The sequence below is a fragment of the Vidua macroura genome, chromosome 1 (genome assembly GCF_024509145.1).
Source record: "Vidua macroura isolate BioBank_ID:100142 chromosome 1, ASM2450914v1, whole genome shotgun sequence".
NCBI classification, from domain to species: domain Eukaryota; kingdom Metazoa; phylum Chordata; class Aves; order Passeriformes; family Viduidae; genus Vidua; species Vidua macroura.
Window position 1 is genome coordinate 20679901 of NC_071571.1, and position 25585 is coordinate 20705485.

Below are 25585 nucleotides of genomic sequence, written 5' to 3' on the forward strand. Positions count from 1 at the left end.
ACCTCCCTGCTGCAGGGGTGGGAGAAAGAAAATCAAGAGGGGTAAATGAAGTTTCAGTGAGTATCAGGGCTTTCCTCTCTCACTTTTGCAGCCACAGAGGCCAACAACCATTCAAAGCCGAACACAACACCACTCAAAAATATTTAAACATTTCTCCCATCTGTTGCTATTTTTTCCAGGCTGTGGTGGAATCATTCACTCAGATAATGGTACAATCAAGTCCCCTCATTGGCCTCAAAACTTTCCCATGAACAGCAGATGCACATGGACCATCATTACACACGAAAGCAAACACTTGGAGATGAACTTCCACAGGAACTTCCAGATTCCAGATAGCAATGGAAGCTGCCAGACCAGTTATGTGAAGGTAAAATATTTGTTGAGGTTACACCAGCAGAGCAGTGCTTTAAAAAGTCATGATTTCAGATCCCTGTTTTGCATTTGTTACGGTTTGGACTGTCAAGGCTCAAAATTTGGGAAATATCAACTAAAGTCCTTGTATCATACAGTCCATTTTCTGCATGCTTTGTGAACTGGCCTGTATAAAATTTTAATTTTCATCAGTTCTTGAGGTTCCACCTCCCTGCTGGAGGTGGAACCATCAACCTACATGCATCCCCAAAAATGAAAACTATCAAAAAGGCATATATTATTTCAGAACCAGAAAATAATGAGAAAATAAAGCATGAAGATAAGTTCTTTTCAATTACTCCAGTGAAGAGAAAACCTGTGAATTTTACACTATAATTCTACCAAACTCCTTTATAAGTATTTAGACTGTCCAGGTTGCACTTCTTTTTGTAATTTCCATAAACAAAACTAGAAATCTGATCTTTCATATATTGTCAAGAACCATTGTTTTCAAATCAACAGAATAGAGTGGGCATGTCTTGCATTTTTCAGTGACATTTTTTTCTCAGGCATTTGGCATATGTTCGGTGGTTTTGTGCTCATTTTCTCCACAGCAATACAACTCCCACTTGAGATAAAGGGCAAACATAATTTTGCAACATGTAGGAAGACTTGAGCAGCTCTACATCTGATCTATACCAACCAACTCACAATTGCACTCATTTTTTAAGGCTGTGAAAAAAACCCCACAGGGATTAGATTTGTCTTTTCATGACCTGCTCCAGCAATTAATTGATGCAATGTTACTATACATTTCACTAATATGAAAGTCTTAATGCTACTCAGTAAAAGTGTTTAATTTTAAATTCCTAAAATGCCCTGAATGACATAATGAAAACTATGTCAATTGGAGATTTTCTCCATAGAGAAAGATCTGAAATTTTTGATGTCCACTTCCTTTTCCAAATGTCTTATTTGAAATGTACGAAGGTGTCTAAAAAGCTGTAGAATGATGTAAGTTTTTTCCATTTATTCCAAACTGAGCAGCCAAAAGAGAGTAATCCAAAATCAATAGTGACTTTGCAAAACCTTGGCCAGGCTATAGACTATAAATTAATCCTTTGAGCATTCATTGCCTCAAACACCTGGTCACATGAATGAGACGATTCATATGCTTACACTTACAGACTAACCCTTGGCTAACCCTTTCCTTTCTAAGATGGTTGCTTGAAGAAATCACAGTTTCATTTGGTTGTACTAGTTCCACTCAATTTCCTTCAAACACATTATTTTAAAAATCAGATATTATATATTTTTGGGTATAAACTCAAGCAAAAAACTGTTAAAAAAATCAACAAAAATAATTTTATTATTAGAGTAAATAATTAATTATTTAAACAGACATTTTAAATCATGTCAATAAATACCCTGATTCAGGAAAATATTTAAATGTTTAGAAACATCAAACATTTATACCTATGTTTCATTTTACATGTGTCTTGAAATTCAGCACTTAAACTGTGAGCCTCAAGCACATATTTAATTAATTACCTGAAGAGGATTTCACTTAAATACCTACCTAAACTTGCATGTGCTTTTTAGGATGCATGGTTTGATTGAGCTTCAATTGACTATTGGTACAGTTGAAGTAATACTTTAAAATGCTATAGTTTTTTTTTTTCCTTATTAGAAAGAGTTATTATAGTAACTTCTCTTGATTTGATACTTGTCATTGAAAAAGTGAATGCAAAATAAATTTTAAAAAAATTATTATCAACACTAGGTATTATCTGATGCCCATATATTACCCTAGCATGACAACTTTGATTTTTATTTACTGAATAACATAAGAATTACACGTAATAATTTCTTGTGTACACAGATACACATATTCATAGGTTGTATGGAGTTAAGTAAGCAGAGATAAAATGGAAGTAGGTAATGATATGCATGAAATGTTTTTCTCCTGATCTATGCTTGTTCTGTGAGATGAATCCTACCCTTAGTCTATGGAAAGAAAAACTGCATATATAATTCCTGTTGGCTTCCCACAAACTACTTTGAAAGCACTAAAACATTTCCAATCTGGTCTTGCCAGGTGTGGAGAGGAAATAATGAAGAAGCAGCAGCTTTGTTAGCCACAGGATGTGGAAGTTCACCTCCTGATCCTGTTGTTGCTCCAAACAATGTGATAACTACAGTATTTCAGTCTCAGGATGCTCCTGCTCCAGGTTTCTCCGCATCATTCTCAAGCAGTAAGTAATATTAAAGCCAGATGGCTGCTTAATTAGTCCATTTGGGATTAGTTTGACCTGTGTGTAGCAATTCAGACCTCATTCCAACAAGGCATTGAATCTTCTACCCAGATGTGTAAACCAAGACTTTCCATACTGAGTGCAATGAACTCCAGTGTCAGACTTGCCCAAGATGCAGCTCTAATTTTGTAGTTATTCTCAGCCACCTTTGACTTTTCACTGTGCTGTAAAGAATGAATAGGTTTTAAATTTTAAAAATTCATTGTTAAACTGCATGGAAACTAATGCTTTAATTTTCTTAAAAAGATATTTCTTTAACCATGGTATGTGCTTTGTGATGGTAAAACCCACCAGAAGCAGAAAAGGTACTGCTGACCTGCTGTTGGTTGCTTGGGTTTTTTGTAGGATGCTGTCAAAGGAAACCACTTGTCCTTCATGGCATTCAGATGAAAACAGCAAGAAGCTAAGTGCTTTGAGGGAAACACCACTGAAGCATTCAGAATTCTGAATTGAAACCACTTTTGTTTTTATAATGTTTGCTCTAACATTGTCAGTAACATCTAACCATCTCTTAGTGGAGACAGTCACAGGCTTCATATGCCTGTTCCGATCTTCTACCAGCATTTCACTGTGCACTGCATTCTTTTAACCTTTTGTCTTAAAAAAGAGAAACAAAGGCCATGCAAGTCATTAGGATCCCAAGGAGCTCCATGAAAATAAACTGTTTTGTGTGCCTTGGGGTGGTAAACTTGTGGATGGTAAACCTTTCCTGCCTCTGCATATAGCAAAGCAATCCAGAGGTGGCCCAATGGCACACTGCATTCTCCTGGATGTCAGGCATGAAACAAGAATGGCACCACTTACACTAATGTGGGCATTTTCAAATAAGGCTCCTGTGCCCCAGCAACCCCTTCTCCAATTCAGACGCATTTGTATGTACTAAGTGATTTTAAAAAGTGCAGGCTCCACACCCACAAGAACAGCAGTGCTGTGTCCTCCTGGTCAGGGGCTGCGGGCCTATGGGCTGGTCTTACACAGGAGTGACACTCTCGGTGGAACGGCCCTACACTTCCCAAAAATACTGATCTGCCTATGTGTAAGACCTGCTTTTGCCATCATGGTATATGATACTTTCCCTGTTTTTTTCACCAGGAGAGATGAGGTCCTTGTGTATATGATTGGGTTTCTTACTGCAAACCCAGAATAATGTTATCACCAGGATTATGACTCTGCTTTATTTATTTGTTTGCAGGATGCGGAGTAAATTTCACCAGCCCTGAAGGTCGTATTGTCTCTCCAAACTACCCTAGTCAGTATGATAACAACCTGAACTGCAATTATATTATAGATCAGGGACCACAGTCACTGGTGATCCTAGAATTTGAGACTTTTGACTTGGAAGGTAACTGGTTCTTCATAATTTCAGTATGCATTATGAAGTGTAATTTCTTACTCTAAAACATACAAATCTTCTATCATTGAAAATCACTGATGGTATAAGTTGCTGGCACATTCTGAAAATCTTTTACAGACAAAAATTTATAGTTTTCAGGGTTAGGTTTTGTGTCACTGAAGTCTTCCAGAAGAATGAAGAGAGATAAGATATTCACCTGCTGAATAACTTGCAGAAATTATTTTGGGACCTTACCAGTTTCTTGGAATATAAAAGTGATTATGGCTAATCTGGGTCTTTGTTCCTGCCTTTTTGTTTGTTTCTTTGGTTGTTTCTTTGTTTGCCATTGAGTCTTACAATATTTTTGATTTTAGGCCAGCTGTTTTGCTTTTCAGTGCATCTGTTTCTTAACTGATAAAATAGATATAAATGTACTCAGATGTTTTACAAGGATGTAAGAACACAGAAATATGAAATTAGGTGAAAAACTAGAGCAGTGGGAAATGCATAAAAGCGATTACCCTGTATATACCAGTAACAAAAGTCTCTCTTGTGATTATCAAATTTGGCAGCATTTACTCAAGAAATAACAAATATAGTATCCTGATTACATTGGTGTGAATGTAATCAATGTATCAACCTTGATAAGATCATATTTTTATGTGTGGACATGCCATGATAGCGCAGAGGAATCAGTGCATCCAAACTACTTGAGTGGCATCACATATTTTGAGGCCATCTTAATCTGGCTCCCTTGAAGTCACCAGTCAAAGAGATATTGAGTGATTTGATACTAAGTTGGGTTGTGTGATTTGTATTTTTCTTCAGACCCAATAATAAAGGCAGAACATAGTATCCTTTTCTTTTCTTTTTAAGTTTCCAGACTGTTTTGAATTCAAAAGTATTCTGGTTGAGACTTAATTTAGGTCTGAGATAAAAATTTGGCTACGATTTTATCTGAAATATTTTTTTCATCCCCTAATACAAACTACTGCTTTAAGAATTTTCTAAAATAAAATATAAACCACAGAAATTATGTAATTTATTCACATAGAAGAAACTGTTTTTCAGCAAACACACTTACCATTAGGCTGAATCAGATGGTGCCAATTTTGACAACTCTTTGAGTACATTTACTAATCTGCATTCTGTCTGTGCATTCAGTTAATTTATAAATGGATCCAAGCTTTTATTATCAAGAGGGTTCAAGCAGAGAGGTAAGTGACTCAGACATAATAATAAGCATAGATCTAAATAAATACTAAAAATATTCTGTTTCTTGCAGGGCAATTTGTTCCTTTTTGTTTATAGGCTTCCTTACAGGCTACACCAACTAAAAGTCCTTAGTCACATGAAGGAACTGTGGATATGAGCTAATGGACATCTGGTTAGCAAAGAGGAAGTATGATACTCTCCAGTACTTGCTTACTAATATTTTTCACAAAATCTTAAAATATAACCCTGCAATAAAGAAAAACCACCTGGGTTTAAATTGTAAAGAAGATTGAAACCACCATCTTGAAAACTATCATTGCAGAAATGAAAAATTATTCATTAGTCACATTGAATATATCTAGCTCATGTGCCTAAGGGTTTCCATTATTTCTTTTGCAAAGGCAGGACAACATTTGGCAGCATCTGTTAAAAACACTTCTGTCTATTCCATATGCAAGGAAGCATTGCACCTCCTTAGATTGTTGTGTTCCTGAGAGTGGCCTTTAAAATTTTAACCATGCTATTACAGATGTTCTAGATTGAGTTTTAAAGTTTAGCTGCATATCTAATTAACATAATTTATTAACTATTTGATCTCTCAAAAGAAATCTAATTGGTTTTTTTTCTATAGTTGTTAGGTAAAGAAATGAAATATTTAAAATAATGCCTGTAAAGCATGCATATCTCATTGACTTGAACAGGTTGAGATATCTTCTCCAGAAAATTAGAAGGCAGAAGTTAATAGTCTATAGTGCAGTGACACAGTGCTACAAAATGAAATGACTTAATGGGTTAGTCACAGATCTCTGCCCTACAGTAGTTATGTTTTCAGTTATGATGGGATGCCTCTTCTGATTTTAAAGAATGACTGAGGCTGGTAATCCACAGCAGTGATATGGTGTCAGTGTCTGGAACCAAATGAACATGACATGCATCTTCTAAGTATTAAATATGTATTAAGCACTAAATATAGCAACAGGCAGAGCAGGAGAGAACTTGGGGAAACTGCATTTGTTGATTTTGTGATCAAAATTTAATCTAAACTACCTGCTTCTTGGTAGGTAGAACAACTTTTAGCTCACTTTGAGCCCCTGAAAATATACATCTAATTTAGACATTCACCTAGATTTATCCCCTAGTGGTGGAAATAAACTCAGAACCAACTATATTGTGCAGGTGGAGTGAATTACTTTCTGGAAACCTCTCTCACTCTCTTTACCTATTGGCTATTGCAGGAAGCTATAAACAATAGCTTACAGAAGATACTTGAGATCTGAGCAGGAAAATAGAGGCAAGATTAACCCCATGAATGGAGTTTGGCTTAGCTTCTGTGATTTCCTAGCAGTGTTCAGGATGTTTTTTCCTGTGCCAAATTGAATATGGTCATATAACCTCTCTTTTGATTTGCCAGTTTCAGGAAGTTGCATAAGCTGCCATTTGCTTCTTGTACTACCACTTGCATTGTTGTGTTTGGTTGTTTTATAAAGAACCAAACAAATAGGGGTGAATTTGTTATCCTAGCAATACAACACTAGCCCAGCTTCTGCAGTGATAAATGTCTTCCATATGCCCTACCTCCTTGGATCAAAAGTCTACAAAAATCATACATTAGAATTAGTAAAAACCCCTTATTTGTCTTTCTTGTTGGACTTATTATCTAAGTAACTAATCACATTCAATTTCTTGTCCATTAGATTTATTCAGATGAACATCCTGACAAATTCTCCTCTAGGACAGCTACAGTAATGTATTATTAAGTGACTGTAATACTCTTCAAGTGTGAGTATAACACACAATAATGTCAGAGACCCAAATAATGAGAAAATAGGGAAAATGGATATAGGCTTCCTGCAGTATCTGCTTTTAGAATTCTGTAATATTTATACTCTGTCCATAAAAGACAACTGTTTTGTGTTTATACCACGTTGATGTAAAATGTTTTAATAACTTGTTTATTTCTCCTTTTAAAAAAAACATGTCTGCAATTTTGCAATCTGGGATAGGGTCACAGCTTTGTTTTGGAGTCTGCTCTATCTGCTTTCTCAACTGTTACTAGGCAATTCAGAAAATAGACAAGTTTAGCAATAGATTATTTTGAAATAGAATATATTTGAGAAAGAATTTTAATTCCTTGCTTTCTAAACAATATCTTGTGCTACAGAGCTGGTTGATGTATTACACAGTGATATATCTCTAGGTAATAGTTCTACTTTAGTAATTCCTAATTGTATTGCCACTTATATCAGAAGCTGCTGTTGTGAAAAAAAAAGCCTTATAATTTTACATTTTACAGCCTTTACACAAAAAGACAGGTTCTGCCTCAATACTAAATGAAACAGAATCTATGGCTAAAGACAGAGAGATAGAAAGAGGACATTGATATTAGTGATCAGATAGTCGGGGGCCCAAATTTGGTCAAGGTTTTTGTGCCGGCATCATTTCAAACAAATTATTTTATGGACAATAATGGGACAGGACAGAAATTTCTGCAAAGTAGAAAGGAGACAACCCAAAGGCATATTTCAAAATGTAATGTAAGGACAACTGAACCTCTTATTATGTGAACTTTGGAGACAAGGGTCAATGTATCAATGCTGAATGGTGCCAAGAGATGATAAATAGAGCGCAGATCGATAACAAAGGGCCTTGAAAGCAAATGCATGCAGCAATTCGAAGAAACGGGGATATGTTCATAATGTCAGGCCAAATAAATCATCTCTCCAGAAGTATTTGGAAGAAATATTGTCAAGGCTAGAGGAATGAATGGTACAGTGGAAGGATAGGAAAGAGTTTATCTTAAAGATAGTGACTGGTCACCAACACGGAGATTGCAGTTGCATCTGTCCTTGCAAATGAGATTATACAGAGCTAATGTGGAGATAAGGAGGCAAGACAGAAGATATCTCATTGAATCCTCATGGATGAATCATAACAGAGGATATAGTAATACCAGAAGGATGAGCAAAAGCTCTTAGTAGACCAAGTTTTATGAAGAAAAACAGTGCTATGTGGGAAAAAAAAGTGCCTGTCAGCTCAAAGAGGATGTTGGTCTGACATCTGGCTAAGAACAGATCTCTGGAGACTCATGAAAGCAATTTCTTTGTAGTGTAAGGGACAGAAACTGGTCTCGAAAAGATCTAAGATTATATGATTAGAGGAAATAAAACCACAGAGAATTGTGGATGATGTGCTGAGTATGTGTAGAGGCTGAAAGTATGACATGAGGAGAATCTGGATCTGGGGAATATTTACAGAATAATGCATTTAGATTAGTGAGAAATTAAGAAAAGCATAAACAAGAGAATGAGGTACAGGATAGAGATTAAATAATGACTAGTCTTGTCAGCATTTATGAGTCATAAATCATATTGGCCCAAACAATAAGGATTCAAAACTAGAAATTAAGACTTTTTCTCACAATCTTTCGTCAACCATCTTATTTTTCCCAATACAGCATTGCAAATGAACTTGTGATAAGTATTAGGGGCCTTGGCTTTGCTGAGAAATTAGTTTCACTTTATGTCTTTCTCCAGCCTTTTCAGAAAATTATCTAGGTTTTCTCATCTTGAAAATACTCATCTCTATTTCTTTTTGTTTTATTTGAATTTTAAGATTTATTGTTTTTAAAAATTTTATTACATTATCAAATATTCCAAGACGGGACAGGAAATGAAGAATATTTTTGATCAAGTATTTTATTAACAGTGTAATCAGCTATCTGACGTGGCTGGTTGTTATCAGCTTAGTTACTCTTACTAGAGTCAGACAAGCACCATGCTATATTTCTGTATTGACATAATTGCAAAGCACGTTAGCATACATTGTCTTCATTGAGACAGAAGGAATTTTTAAAATTAAACCTCCAGAGATGATCTAAAATACATCTGACTGCTGAGATCATTCTGTTGTTCTCATGAAACAGAACTATCACTCCACTCCTACTTGTCATCCTATTCAATACGAGTTATCTTGTTTCCTGCAACAATTGGAAGCAGCTTGTTTGACTGGACAATCTGATCAGTCAATAATAAATCTGATACAATCAGATAAATCAATCAAAAATAAATCTGATACAAGAGTAGGCTCAGTGTCTCTCCTGTTAAATTTAGGTAATTCCCCATTAATCCTCTGCAGTTTAAGTAACTGTCCCATTATTGCTTACAGGTCTCTAAACATGATAACTTAATAAACATGTTACAACCCAGCTTCCAGCTTATAAATTATGAAAAAGACAAAGAAAATATCAAGTTATCCTTTAGGTATAACAACTAATGAAACTTGTTTTTCAGTTGGTGTGTGCTGTGTTTTTCACTGACAGCATTAATTCAGCTTTCTTGCAAAACCCACATGGCTCTCTTCTCGCTCCCACCATATATCCCTTGGGGGTGCCAGCCTGGGTACCAGCAACTTCTCTCCCTGCTTATGGCTCCCAGCTGGGCAGGGAGGTGGTGCCATGGCTCTGAGCTCCCAGAGTGCTGGTGGCTGGTGCTTGGTAGGTCTCTCACACCCCCTGAAAGTGTAGCTTTTCCTTTGCAACATTCCTCTGGCACTCTTACTCAGTATAAGAAAGACTTTAGGCTATTAGAGAGCTTCCAAAGGAGAGCTATGAAAATAGTCAAAGGTCTAGAGGGGAAGCCACATGAGGAGCAGCTGAGGTCACTTGGTCTGTTCAGTCTAGGGGAGACCTCACTGCAGTTACAACTTCCATCATGAGGGGAAGCAGAGGGGCAGACACTGATCTCTTCCTGTGGTGCACAGTGACAGGAAACAAGGGAATGACCTGAGGTTGTGTCAGGAGAGGTTTAGGCTGGATATGAGGAAAAGGTTTTTCCCCCAGAGGGTGGTTGGGCACTGGCTGCCCAGGGAAGTGGTCACAGCACCAAGCCTGACAGAGATCAAGTGTTTGGACAATGCTCTCAGGCACATGATGTGACTCTTGGAGATGGTGCTGTGCAGGATCAGGAGTTGGACTTGATGATCTGGGTGATCTGAGTGGGTCCCTTTCAACTCAGCATATTCTGTCACTCTGTGAAACTGATATGACCTTCATATTTTTGAGATCTTTCACCTTAGTCAAATCTGTTTGCAAACAGTGAGGTGACTAGAAAGTCCTGAAGGTAGGGCAGGGAGTCAGAGAAAATGGCTCATTCCCTCAGAAACCTGATTGCAAATGAGAAGCTTAAAACAGTGGGAAAAAAATAATAGAATGCTGAACTCCCTATTTTTGTGTTCCTTTTTTTTCCCTACTCAGCCTAATATCTGCACTGATTTTCCCCCCAAAACAGATTGCTTTAGGAATTCACTGCAAGATCAAATTTCCTTTTGACTTTTCTTTGAGCCAAGCTGAAGACCCTGAGTTTAGGTACTCCAAAGTTTGAAGAAAATCAGGAAGAAATAAGTCACCTCTGAAACCTGCTGCTTTTGGACTACTTTTTGATTTTTCAAAAATCTCACTCTAAATGGTTTAAAATTCCCTGCACTGAATGCTGAATTCTGCATTAGGGGAAACGATTTCCAGGTAGCTAGTTGCCTGTAACAAAAAGTTCATTGCTGTTATCTGCACAGGACATCCATGCTTTTGTTGGGTCTTCTTACCTCTTCATAGACAGTGTTCACTCAGCTGTGAACTCCCACATATTCAAGAGGCCTGGAGCCTTTTCCAGATCATAGGATGTGTCGAATGAGACAAATCTGATGTCTTACATACAAGGTCTCTTTGCCTTTTTCTGCCACAGTTTTACTGCATGTTAAAAATTGACATTTACTTCCTCAGCAAACAAACGAAATCCTGAGATCCCTGGAATGGAAAGTAATATAAAATTTAATTCTTCTCCTGGATTAGGTCTATATAGTTGTTGCTCAGTAAATCACATGTAAAATACTCTGCTAACACTTCTGCACTCTATGTCCATGCAGCCCCAGCACTCCTGAGCAGAATTTGTCTTTATGATGGAGTGAGCATCTTCAGTGGGAAGAGCACAGCCGCACATCCTCTCATCACTCTCTGTGGCAATGAGCTCCCTGACCCAGTCAGTGTCTTTGGACCGATGCTGCTCAACTTTTACACTGACTCCCACATTGTGGGCTTTGGATTCCAGGCCAGATACAGAGCAATTGGTGAGTAGACACTGTTCTGTATTTGAGATGGTAGAAATATTCTGGATAATGGTTCCTGGAGGAGAGCTGTACCTCATTTTGGGAATACCTCAATGGGTGTAGAAGGTACATTTTCCCACTGCATTTGCTCAAAACAGTTCTCAGGACCGGGACATAGCACTGTTTGGTGTGTATTAACACACTGAATGATGTGTTATCTCTCCATTCTCATTTCTAGTCTTTCCATGGGACCAAGTGAGGAACTGAAATATTTTCCCTTTTCTGTAGGAAAGAAATACAACCATTTTCAGCAGGTTTTGGTTGGTTGGTTGTTGTTTGCATTGTCTAAGGAGAAACATCATTAGTATATTTAATTGAGTTAATTTTAAAGATTTTATCACTTACAGGAGAATGGTCTAATTCTCAGTTATACTAAAATTACATGATACAATATGGGAAACAGAAGAGGTAAATGGACACAGCTGTATGCCTCCATTTGTAGACCCTCTTGTGGTGCCAGGAATGAATGTAAATAAAACTTGGGATATAGATTTATTTTTATTTTTTAATAACTATTTTCACCAAAGCTCTCTTATGTTTTAAAGAGGAAATTTGAATTCAAAAAAGAAATTTCCAACTGAATTTAGAATTTAGAATTTACATCTACACAAATATCCCAGAAGATTGATTTTATTTGCAAAACAAATTTTCATATTTTCTAGGTTTAACTGGTAGAGTCCACTTTTATGTTTGAAAGCATAATTTTCTAACTGCAAAGAAAAGTGTGAGTTTAATTTTGGTATTTCCCTTAATGCATTCCTCATGTTCAAAGCCACAAAACAAAAGCATAAAGCTAAATTCTTTATGTGAAATGAATGGTCTGTTACAGATAAGAAAGAGGGACTGGCACTGAGAAATGACAATGTGCAGTTACTCATGGAAAAGACCTTCATAACTCACTCAAGTCAGTTGCTGCTATCTGACTTGTGACTTGTGACATTTGAGAAGGATAACTGGAGCTTTATTAGCTTGTTGTTCTATACAAAGCAGATTCTGCCAATTAACATTCCTCTTCCCCATAGTTGCATTGTTTCCTGCAAAAAAAAAAAAAAAATGAAAAAGGCTCCCCCCTCCTAGTGTAGAATAATGCTGATTCTTTATCTTCCAAACTCCTATCCTTTATCTGCCAGTTCTCCAGGCTGCCTGCCTGAATCATCAGGGGCTCTGCATGCAACAGCACCCTGTATGGGACTGTCTTTGTTAAGGTGGTGGCCTGGGCAATGGCATCTTCTTTAAAACATGAAAAACTGTGTGTGGCTCTGAGCTTATCAACAGGATGCAGGGAGACTTGGGGAAACTTTTTTTTTTCCTCCTAAATTTAAGATTATAAAATGAAGGCTGAAGCTAACAATGGAGTTTAGGTGTTTTGTTCCCTGAAGCACTGAAGCTGGAAATAAACATTAGCCACATCCTGGCCTCATTTGCATCCATGGTGAGAAAACCTGAGAAGCCAAGCAGTGCCTTGAGTTTAGAGTTTCAGAGCTGAACTTGCTTTTCAGCTGGAAAGCAAACATTTCATCCTCCAGCTCAGCTACTCCACAGTGCTGGTGAGTCCCAGCCCAGGGTAAAGTGGAGAACAGGATTAGTGATACCTGGAGACTCCTCTATATATTTCTGTGCAGAACAACCACAGCAATGCTCCTGCTCTGACAGGGTGTTGACAGATGATGAGGCTCTGAACATATTTATTCCAGAAATGTCAGAGATAGGGCTATGAGTGCAGTTGTGGCTAATTAGAGGCTTCCATGGGGCCAGGATCTGGATGAAGGAAGGTCTTTGCCTGCATATCAGCTAGGTTTCTTTTGGCAAGCTAGAATGAGTGCAGAGATATTCTCACTCATGCTGCTGCATGAGGCACCCATCCTACCCTGCTGCTCCCTGGACCTACTGCAGGACATTTGAAATCAGTCTCAGCCTTCTCCTGCACAGTGCCAGTGCCATTTGGTATGGATTAGCAGCAACCTGTCAGTGCAATGCTGATTAGTCTTCCACTGCAGAGCACAGCCTGACAGACATCTCACATTTAACAGCTCTAGGCATGACAATGAACACTGCTCCAAATTTATCACGGGTCTTTCTTTCCTTGTACATAAATTCCTGAAAGAAATACAAGAATTAGGGCCAAACTAGTACTCAGAAACTAATTGCTCTTTTTTCTGTTTCCTCTACAGCTTGTGGTGGCATTTTCAATGGCTCTAATGGTGTGATCAGCAGTCCAGGCCATTCACATCTTGATTATCACAACAACATGAACTGCTCATACTACATCACAGTTGGAAATGGCAAAGTAGTGGCCCTGAAGTACGTAATCCAAGTTCAGTTTGTCATTAAGGGAACAGGGAGGTCTCTGATTCCAATTAAAGCAGCAATTATTGACAATATTTTCTGCAACTCTCCTTTTCCAAGGTCAAAGCCAAACTAAAATAAGAGATGGTTACTGAAGTCATTTTTATCAGCTTCAGACTCCCTTCCATCTTTCTTTTTAATGTGTTAGGTAAAAAAAAATCACAATTTTGAGTTCCTACTTTGGTTACAGACAAGACTAAGAAATTGTAAAAATGCAGGTCATGCTTTTTAGTTAAATTCTGTCTGCCTTTGAGAAGTTTATACAAGAAAATAATAATACTTTTAGAAGAGAAGTAATCATTTTATAGCCAAAGTAATAATACCCACCCAAAAATAGTGTATTTCTGAGTGTACGCTGTCTTGCCTAAGAGAGGGAGATTATTGCCACAAAATCTTGCCACTGAGAAATTAAAAACTGATCCGTTCTTCTATGATTGTGAATTAGGAGAACATTTCCCAGCTGAGAAGAAGACTCACTGGCCTGCACTCTGTGCCTGCATTTTATAGGCCACTCACATGTCCAAGGAAATTGCAGCCTGAGCAATTGCAGAAGTGAGAGAGGGTGTGTTTGCACAGGAGAGACCTCCTGCTTCATAGGAAGCTGAGGTGTGCTGACAGCTTGCCTTGCAAGAGGCCCAGTGGGTGAGGGACCCAATTTCTTTGAGGCTTGTTGGCTGAAGAGTTTTGCCATACATTTAATAGTTGCTTGGTTTATTCCTGAAGAGATATGTTTGGCCTGAATATGGCTTTGGCTACTGCTTGTACTTGGACCTTTCCTCAAGTACTAAAACACATGTAGCACAGGAAAAGAACTGAAAATGTGATACCTAAGCTTTCAACTGCATTTTACAGATTCAACAGCTTCCAGCTTGAAATATCTGCCTCCTGCTACAAAGATTATGTGGCTGTGTATGATGGCTCAGACACTCATGCTCCTCTCCTTGGGAAATTCTGTGGCTCAGAATTGCCTCCAAATATTAAGAGCTCCAGTAATAACTTGTTCCTGGTGTTTAGCACTGACTTCTATGGAGCAGACAGGGGATGGAAAGCATCCTTCAGAGAGGCCTTAGGTATGTGTATTATCAGACTCCTAATCTGCTGGTAAGTAATTTCTTTTGGTGAGGAGCAGTTGTGACCTCCCTCTCTAGGGGTGAGTGAAGCAGAAGAATGTTTCTGATTTGTTGAAAATTGAGGGAATTAAGCTAAATACTAGGCTTATGGGATCCCTGCACTCCAGTCTGGTTCTGAACTGATCCCCTTCATTCTTTGCTGCCTTTTCCCTGCCTCTCTGGAGGTAAAGGTGTTTCTTGGGTAACTGAAGGCCTAGCAGCACCAAAATACCTCTCTTTTGGCAGAAATATAGCAACACCTTAAAATTCTTATTCTTCTGTAGTCAAAGGTTGGTGGTGTGCTAAAGATGCTTCTTTTCAATCTATGCTCACTTTCCATTTCCTTTCAGTTTCCCTCACACCTTCTAAAGAACTGAAGTGTTGAGGTCAGTAAAGATTGTGGTTCCACACCAGGCACCACTGTGCTGATTTCTACTGATTTGTGGAATCATTCTGATTAGCTGGCCATAAAATAAATGGGATGACAGTAAGAAGGCACTGGATGCCTTTTGTTTTGATGGATGCAAGAATAAGGGGCAGAGTTTGATTATTACCTTAAAAAAACATTTCAGTTCAGTACTCTAAAGATCAAGGTGTAAAAGGAGATTTTTATCTCCTTATCTGAATTGTTTAGTGATGGTAAGCAACAAATCATTATTATTATTACATGTAAATTGATTTCATGTCATCTCTACTACTTCCCTGTATAATTAACTCCAAGTCTTTTGTGGTCTAGAAAGAAGTAATTGTCTGGTTTGCAAAGCTGGCACTCAGACAGATCAGAATAAAAGGCCTTTGTGGCAGAACAAACATAGTCTTCTGCTGAGTCATTGAATCCCCTCCCTATCCCTAGCCAGTGACTTTCTCATTTGATAGTCTGGAAAGTACTTACAGATAAGGAAAATAACTGGTTCTGCAGGCTTTGCCAAGAAAAATATTCCCACAGAACTCATAGTTATTACTTTTATTAACTCTTCCTTTGCTTCACTCAAAGTAATTGCCACAAAAATGCTTAAGACCTTGTGAATGGTCTTTAAGTCTTGTGAATGGTATTCCAGGTAACTTAATGTTGTTTCACATGTTGCTGTCTTTAAATGCTGAAGTATCAGTTGTTTTAGATCCCCTGCAGCCTGGGTTAGTATTTCCAGGGTGAGATCATCAGGAACGCCCCAAGTTCTTCCTCTTCCTGTTGGCATTTAATCAATTTTTTTAGCCACTGACTTCAGATTTATTTGTGCAACATGCCAGATCTTCTCCTTAAGCACACAATAGAACACAAGCCAAGCTCTTCAAGTCAGTACCATGCCTGATAATTTCCTAGAGTGAGGAGAAGCCTTTTATGAATAAACTTTGACATCTCTTAGATGTTTCAGAGGGACATTTCTGGAGGCTTCCAAGGAAAACGAGGTTAAGATGTTGCATGGGTTACTCAGGAGCTAGGAGTTGCAAGTTATAAAAGATGCCTAGGAGGAGGCATGGGTTGTGTGACAAAGAGCCTGTGGTGGTGAGATGTTTAATGGTAGGTCTTCTCTCTTCATTGTGGGAAGCAAGCCACACGGACTAAACCACATAGCCATTAGCAAGGATCTTGGCAGTCCCATGATAACACAGAATAGCCAAAAAGGAGAAAAGCATATTACAAAAGGAAAACATGAGTCACATCCTATAAATGTTTCCAGCTTGGCTTGCCTAAAAAACAGAGCCAGGAAAATCTGTGACACATCTTTGTACTATGAGGTCTGAGATTATGGTTCAAATAAAAGAGAATAAAACCATGAAGATCTAAAAGCCTGTTATTCTACATGGTGCTTTAGAGAAGCTCCCTCATGTCTGTTAAAAGATAAAACCCATGTGGTTTTGTAAGAGTAAAAATGCAATCAGATGACAATTCATAATGACAACTCTCTTGAATAAGGAAGATGGTATCTGTAGAGAAACAAGAAACCTCATTCTCTGTTGGATGACAACGAGCACATTATTCTCTAGTTGCTCCAGGGAAACACAACTGGATAACATAATTATTGCTCTCTGTTTCATGTTGTGAGTGACCCTGATTATGTATTGGAAAGAAACAACATACTGTTTCTGTTTGTAGTAAACTAAACTATTTCCTTTCCCCACAAGGTCTTCCAATTTCTTTCCAGATCAGGCTCTTTAAGGAATACTGCCTAAATCTAGGATTATCCAGGCACTCAAAGAGTTAAACCCTGAAATTTCTGTAGAAAACCTTCCCCGATTTTATTAAAACAATTAGTTTCCATCACTGATCCTGCCTCCAACAGAATATTCAAGGTCCCCCCACTAGACAAAAAAAAGGACACGAAAAGGAAGTCTGAAATAGTGTTAATCTGGCCATTTAGCAATACGTCATCTTTCTTGTCAAATATCTTTTCTTTCCCTGTGCTACTCCATGCACTGTGCAATAAAAAGTACATAATTCACAGGCAGCATTCTTTGTCATAACTCTGTGAGATGGTGTGCTTGAGGCAGGGGAACATACGGCCCTTATGATGTGCTTCAGAGGGTTTATCTTTTCACTGTTTCTGCTGCTAAGTTTGGGCACTTATCAGCCTCATTTTTGGAATCGCTTGGACATACTCTCAGGCAAAGCTGGAGAGCTGGGCCGACTGGAAGATACCAGCCTGCTCCAAGCATTAAGATTTGTGAAAAGATAGACTTCTCTTACCTTAGTTACCGCTGACCTTTTTTCTGCCTTTCTTTTCAGTCTGTAAAATGAGAATTATAACTCTTTTCCACAGCGAGCATGTGCTCCTCTAGACAATCAATAAAAGGATGAGAAGATAGAAATCAATATCATCTTGAGGCATTTGGTTACATGAGATATCTCTGTAAAGGAAGGAAAGCTAAGATCTCTCCCCAAAGAATGAGATCGGCATGTACTGAGCTTGTGACTTGGCTAAAGATCTCCTGATTATCTCTTAAGCTCTAAGGGAAGATCTGAGTTTTTTAACTGACCCTGGCTGGCAGGGACAGAGCCTGTACATGCCTCTGCCATCCCTGCTGTAATAGCACAAATAGCACTTTGGTGACAAATGGAGCTTCTGCCTATTCCCATTCAGTAATAGGGTGACCCTCTCACCTGAATTTGTGATTCCCTGAGGCATTTGATACAAAAGCTAAGAAGACATATAGATTTGGGGTCTTTTCTTGTTTTAAAGAGTCAGAAATCCCTGTTGGGAGATGTAGCTGTGACCTTATTAACAGGAAGTAATTTCTCCTTCAAAGCTCTCTGCTGATGTACATAGCTCCTTTGTGCCAGTAATGAAAAATGCCTTTAAACCATCAGAGTAAGATTGAGGGGTCTTCTGAAATGCAGGTCTGCTCACTGAGGCTTTCTAAGGAATTCACATGAATGTACAAGAAGAAAAGTGTTGCACGTGGTTAGATAAGTGAGTTGAGTCAGAAGGCTCTTCCTGAGCTTTATTCACATAATACAGGTAGAACTGCAACAGTTGAGACAGAGGAGAAGGTGGGGTGAAGGAGGGGAGGAAGATTGCCTGCTTTTTCTCTACTGCCCTAAATTCTGCTTGACTTCAAGCTGTGACCAGCTTTTTCCCTTCCCTTTTTTATACTATCTTTTGTGAGCATGCAGGAGAAATCCAAGTTTATGCATTGTGAAAGATGAGCATTGTGTACTGGATTAATACCATTGTGGTCTCTTGTTTGCATCATTTTAGGGCTTATGAGCTCATAAGCCACAATTCCACTGCACAAGGCACTGCACAGGCAGAATAAAGCAACAATCTAATGTCACAAAAAGATAATGATTTAAACACAAGACGAAGAAAACCCAATGAATATAGACAGGCAAGAAGCATAGGGCAGCCACAATGAGAAGACTAGTGTTGCTGGCTCTAGGGCAGGAGAAATGTCTCCTAGACCTTTGGCAACCATTAGGCTGTTGGAATGTTAATTCCTGAAACACCCTGTCCTCTAAATTGTCCTCAGTTTGCTCATTTTCTCCCTCTAGGATCTCTCCATTCCTTTTATACAAATCATCATTTCTATTGAATGAATATTGTTCATTTTACATGAGAAAAATAATCATAAGCAAGTAGAGTTTAAAAGAAAAATAGCTGGAAAAAATTAATCTTCCCTGACATATCAGAAAAGTACATTCATAGGTAATTGGCATAAATAATCTAGTTTGCATATAATAGAAATATATTATAATCTACATGCTTTTCTTCTTGATAGGATGATCTGTAATTTACCTTATAAATCACCCAGAGGTATCTGCCTTCTCTTATTCTATTTGCTGTGTATTGAATTACTTATTTCCTGTGTGGCATTGAATACACTAAAAGCCTGTCACTAAAAGGTTTACTGTTATGCTCTCCCCTAATGAAATTAAAGTCTACTTTTTAAAAAATTGATCCAGTAGAATTTTCACGGCATTTTAATGCTATTTTATTGTATCAACAAAAAAAATGCCTCATTTCGTTGTAGTTCATGTTCTGTCCTGTAAACTGAAACTATAGCTTACTTTGTGCTTGGTTTCTAAGTGCACTTTTTCAGCAGTGTTCAGCATGCACAGTTGCTGCAGAGTCTTTTTGGGTTGTTCAGAATTGCTGGAAAACCCCCACAATTCTGAATGAGCAATATAATGTGTAAAATATTGGTTTGGATATTCTGTTGAATAGGCCAGGGGTAGGTGTCCTTTTGTGAGTTATATTTAAATTCTCATACCACCAGAAATTGTTCATTGCACTGATTTATGTAATTCATGTTGGTACCTGCTGTGGGTGGCACTAGGCACCTGCACTGATAACAGCAGTTATGGCCTGTTATGTGGAAAGCACATAACATTCAGCACAGCTGAATCCTGCAAATTTTCCTTCCTGCACCAAAAAAAAATCTTAGAAGGATGTGTCCTTGATGTGAATGTTGTTGTGTTTTCTCATGCCTTTGGAAAAGCAGCAGTGACTTACAGAGATTTCACATCACATTAGGACTAGTTCCCAGGGGTGTATCTCAAGGTATCCAACCTGAACACAGAACGTGGTGCTGCAGAGGGTCTAGCTGAGAAGTAAATTGTCTGAACATCACAAATCTTCTGGCAGAAATTTCTTTGGGCTTTCAGTTCATTCAATTTTTGCCAAATATATTACCCATTAGTATTACACATTTCATTACACTGTCATGAATAACTTATGGTTAGTTTTATGTATTAAAATAAGTGAATAAATTGTGGCTAATCATATCTTTTCTTGATCTTATTATAGTCTAGGAAAATAAGAACATCTGTGACAAGATCAGAATATATGATCATAAGTCACAATTCCCAGACTGCTTCTAAATGTATTTTTGGTCTCAAATATCCATCAGCTTGAAATCTCACTATATTTAGAAAGCATTTGTGGTGTTGAAATACATCTCTTTGGTGTCTTTGAAAAGAATACAACTGTTGAGCTAAGGGACAGTCTACAAATGTCTCTCAGAAATGTCAGTTAATTAATCACAGGGCCACGGAATGGTTGGGGTTGGAAGGGACCACAGTGGGTCACCTTCAACTTCCCTGCTCAAGCAGGGTGATCCCAGAGCACATTGCATAGGATTACATCCAAACAGTGCTTGACTATCTTCAGTGAAGGATTTCTTCTTCCAAAGCAAAATAAATAGAAAGGGCTTGCATGTTCAAATTGGACAGATAAGAAGAAAAGCAGACATTAAAATAAGAAATTTTTGTCTGATCTGAAAAATCGAGGGGAAAACTTATTTTCAGACACAGTAATTACATATATTTGTAGTGACTAAATGGTTGAAAGCTGATGGGATAATCAGATTAATGGCACTTCACTGTGGGTGAACTCTGCTGGCCTGAATTGTCTTAGCTTGACTGAAGTCAATGACTTCTTCAGCTGAAAATCTGTCCTCTGGTGCATATAAAAAAGAGCTGAGGAGACATTTCTCATTTGCAAGAGAGATCTGCAAAGGCTTAAGTAACTATGGTGCCAAATATGAACACTAATTCAGTATTAGTAAGTATTGGCATTAGGCAAGACTGCATGTCAGCCTCTGGTCTCCCAGACAAGCATCAAGGAGATGGATAGGACAGTACATAGATCAGAGTTTTGCAGGCTTGGCACAGAGCATGTCTGAACTGTTATATTTGATATCAGTCCAAAGAACCTTAAGGATACAAATTTCATCTGACTGCATTTGTGAAATCTGGCTAAAGCAGGATACTGGGGCTTTACAGTCCTAAATGTCCCTGCTAGTACCATTGCCAGGCCATCAAACCAGTCAAAAAGCTTTTCTGCATAAAGGCTAGACAAGGACTCTAAAGGGCCTTGTGCTTTCAGAGGTCTCCTGAAATGTTGCAGGCTCTGTGGACAGGGCCTGCAGGCTCAGAAATCACAATGTTGGTGCAATGATTGCCAAACATGGGAACAGTCCATCTTGAGAAGGTTCACCAACCTTCAGTATCAGCCGTGAGACAAAGCAGAAGAGCACAATCCCCCACTCCAGCCCTGTCCTTCTGAGCCTTACTGTTTGAAGCCATGATCCAGACAAGGTATGAGCTAATTGTTACAGCCACACTAAGTCCAGCCACTCCCATGCACTGGAAGTAAGACCCATCAAGAAAGAATAATTAGTCTTAACTGAATTAATCTTTGCTTGTACTCATCTTTATTTAAGATCAGAGAGAAGTCTAGAGTTCCCAGGGATGCTTCTAGGTGAAAACAAAAGAGAGTCAGAAGTCATGGAGAGAATTTTCATTACTGTCAAGCAGAACTAGACAATTTCTTTAACTTTGCAGTCTTTAACTTTCCAGTCATTGTTTACGGTGCTCATTTGTAAAAGAAGGGAAAGACACCAAAATCGCTTTGTTGTCTTTTGAAATGTCAGTGGTGTAGTTGATTCTGATAGATTGCAAACTGTTCAGTAGGTTACCCTTTCATTGCACCCATACCTGTATAAATGAACCTTTCCCCTGGCTGTACTTCAAAGGCAGGAAGCTTCAAAGATTTATCTTCATTCCATATCTAGAGGATATAACTCCTAACAGAGAAACATGTGCTTGGTCTCTGCTTTAATGATTTTTATTTGCCATAGGGAACCTTCAATTCCTTCTTTTCTGAATGGTCCTGGAGCCTTTTAGTTTCACTAATGCTTCTCACCAAAAGCAATTAGGGATGACAGTGCGTGCCCTAGTTCTGGTAATTTGCGTTCTCTGGCAAGCTGTTTATGAGAACAAGATTGCCATCTGATTTATGATGCCATTATGATTTTTATTTCAAATAAGAAAGCAAAGACTGAAACAAGACAGTCAGCCATGTAGTTGGTCCATCAGATGACATACAAATTGTTCTATAATGTACATTCCTCATTATCTTAATCAAGTTTAGCTTTTAATATCTAGGAGTCTATTCTACAAATTAACAGACTTCTCAGTCCCAGATTTTGCTTAGATTTTAGCTACATTTGTTTCTGGCTGTGTTAGCCAGTGATGAATATTTTTTCTTTTAAAATCACCTGCAGGCTGGATGGCTACTCTGTGGCCTTCTGTTCAGACGCGGTGCTGATTTTTAAAGCAACATGTTGTGTCCTGGCTAAACAGAGTGAGATAGTGTTTCTCTTAGTTCCCTCCTGTTAAGCAGTTGGTTCTTCATTTACTTGTGGGTGTTCCCCTCATCTACACAGTTTCACTATTGTGTAACTTCTAGTGCCTGCAATCAGACGTAACATTGATCAGCACTGAAAAGCACCAAGATAGATGGATTTTTCAACAAGGACTCCTCTTTATTTGGCTTGATGTCGGACTAGTTGATATCTGGTCAGCCCCCAGTTTAGCTGTTATTTATAATGCACTGTCCTGTAAGCATCTGACTCTATTATAGATAGGCAGGCCAGGGATTGTGAAAGCTCATCTTTATTACCTATAAATCACTTTTTCAGTTATTTATCTCCCCTTACATGATATTGCTGGTTATACTATACTAGCTGGAATTAATTTTCTGATAAGGAGAATTTGGCCTGCTTCTCTCTCTATCAGGTCCTTTTTATATGTTGTACACCCAGAGCTTACCCACATGTGTATTTTTCGTCTTTGTATTAAAGCTGTCTTCATAGCTGCACAGTTAGCAGTGAATGTCACTATTGCAAAAGTACAGACATTTAATATTCAAAAAAAGGATGGTCCTGCAGCACTGAGAGCCTTCTTGTTGCCTGGGTCTGTGGCAATTCCCTGACTCATGTTGCCATGGTCTGACTGGCATCTCTGCAATTCTACCCTTGAAAAAGGGAAGGGGAGCTTTGTTAGTGTCTGACCCATATATTTAGTCCAGACTTAATATTGCAGGGCTGGATGGTCAGCCTATGATCTTGGACTGACATTTATATGCTAAATGTTATGTTTAAATGTTTGCAGGGGACAGTCCCAATAACATTGTTTCAGAGGAACAGAATAAATCACACAGAGGGGTGAGCACAGAGAAAAATATAGGGCAACTGCACTCTTAGGGCCCAGGCACCCTCCTGGCTGACATTTTCCTCCTTCCTAGACTATTTGTGAGAATGTGATTTATTGCTCACGTTTCCCCTGCTGTTGTTCTCGCCTTCTGCAGTGGCACCGGAATGAATGCTAACACTTTTCCAAGTTTCTGACTTCATGAAATGCCCACAAAACTGGACTATATTAATTTCTGGCTTTTCCACTTTGTAATAAGTTTCTTCTGTTCATTTTTAACTATAGAAAAAACTGAAATCTAATGTTATGAGGATTTTAGTTTTAAGCAAACTGCTTTAAAGGGTGGGGTTTTTCTGGCTTTGGCTGATAGAGCAGAACAACTTTCAGCCTTAGTCACTCTGCTTTAACCACTACAGTCTCGCAAGCCCCGGGTTACTGATGCAATCCTGATGCTTGGATGCTGATCTTTTGTAATACTGTAGCTCAAGTAAGGCTCAGTTTTATATGTCTGGAAATGTATCAGCGTGACAAGGTGAAGTCACTGAATGTGCCAGACAGGCGTATTTTACACACACAGATGAAATTCTGAAACTCTGCTTGTGTTGCTTAGCCACAGCTGTAGCTTCATTTGTTATTGAATGCTCATAAATGGATTTGCTGCAGGAGACAACAGGCTTGCAGTTACTCCCCTGCCCGGTGCAGTTTACAAAAACTCTTTCCTCCAACCCCAAAACAAGAATAAAACAATATTTAATTTAAATTCCAGAGTTAAATAAGTGGCCAGGAGACCTCATAGAGACTGAAGCAGGAAAAAAACGAATTGAAGATCACATTTACCAGCCCAGTCCAACCTCTGGAAATCAAACAATTAAAAAAAAAAAAAAAAAAAAAAAAAAAAAAAAAAACAACAACAACAACAAAAAAAATCTCTGCCAGATAATATGTGGTTTTTGCTTGTTTGGAATTCAATGTGATAAATAACTGCTTTTCCCCAAAGGTAATTTCTTTCAATGTGACTGACTTTATTGAGTTCAAATATTCACAGTAAATAAGTCAAAGACTTAGCCCTGTCTGTGGGAACCAAACGAAAAGCAGCCAGCATTTCAGAGGGGCTGTAAGTTCCCACAGAGCAAAACACTTCCAGAAGTCCCTTTTAGCTAAATTCGTGAATAGGGTGTCAGGCTGCCAAATTTAATCCCTCAAGGATGAAGCTGTATTGCCACAATAAGCAACTTGATTTTATATCACATTTTCAAAGCCAGCAGATCAGTGCCCCCTACTGACTAAATATTCTCAGTGGCCAGCAAGGATCCCGTTCAAAGGCCTTCAGACCAACGCTTTTCTGTATCATTGCTGCCCTCTGTCTTCTTACAGTTCCTTTTAAAAACTTCTATTGCTACATTTTCAAAGTAAATACTGTTTTTATATTCAACAAAAGACATGAGCCTTTCTTAATTCACTTTATGAAATGTAATTGTGATTCATGTCTCTCTTTGTGTTCAAAATCTTTTAATCACTCAGATTGTCCTTGCAAGACAGGATGGTAAAATACTGTAGCACACATAAAAAGCTCCTAGCTTAACATTAAAGAGTTGAAGATTAAATAAATGGCAGAAATTGCTGTTAAAAAGCTTCTGCTTCTTCAACAGGACCTCAGAATGGCTGTGGTGGTTACTTGTCAACTTCAGCCTCTACCTTTGGCCCTCCAGTCTCCAATGTGACCAGAAGATATGAGAAAAATCTGGACTGTGTATGGATCATAACTGCACCTGTAAACAAACGGATCAACCTCACCTTCACTTCATTTGAGCTTGAAGCACAATCTGCTCGGATTTGCCGATATGATTATGTCAAAGTAAGACAGCTCAGTATGTTAACAAGAAAATACCAGCGAGATACAATCCATTATTTTCTCCACGAGGCTAACTTAATTAATAGAAAATGATCATAAGAAGAAATTGAATTCCTCAATATAATTAAATTTTTCCATTGGGTTAGATTACTACACCAGATGTCATTCTGCCTTTCTGGAAGCCAGTAAGAGTTTTAACATTACACACACTTCTAGTCTTAGACTGCTCATTTAATGAGTATTTATTTCACAGAGTAGAAACAAAACAAAACTCAAACATGCGTAAAGTAAAACTTCAGAGTATCAGGTTGAAGTTGAGCAGAACCAACTAAAGAGAAATCAAGAATTAAAAATTGAGGAAACAGCAGTGAGGAAGGATGAATTATTTTTGATAACTTCTGGACAGGAGTGACATAGGCAGAGGGAAATTATGCATATACATGCACAATTGCTTGAAAGGACTAGAATTAATAT

The 25585-nt window shown here is 38.2% G+C and overlaps 1 protein-coding gene across 1 annotated transcript in view; it reads left to right on the top strand.

Annotated features, from left to right (window-relative positions):
• CUBN (cubilin) overlaps positions 1-25585 on the top strand; it is a 142104-nt gene that overhangs the window by 110180 nt on the left and 6339 nt on the right. Inside the window, exons 54-60 of the mRNA XM_053996254.1 lie at positions 180-367; positions 2450-2606; positions 3859-4008; positions 11131-11331; positions 13542-13671; positions 14569-14786; positions 24909-25114. Coding sequence (XP_053852229.1) covers positions 180-367; positions 2450-2606; positions 3859-4008; positions 11131-11331; positions 13542-13671; positions 14569-14786; positions 24909-25114 — 1250 coding nt within the window. The remainder of the gene's footprint in view (positions 1-179; positions 368-2449; positions 2607-3858; positions 4009-11130; positions 11332-13541; positions 13672-14568; positions 14787-24908; positions 25115-25585) is intronic.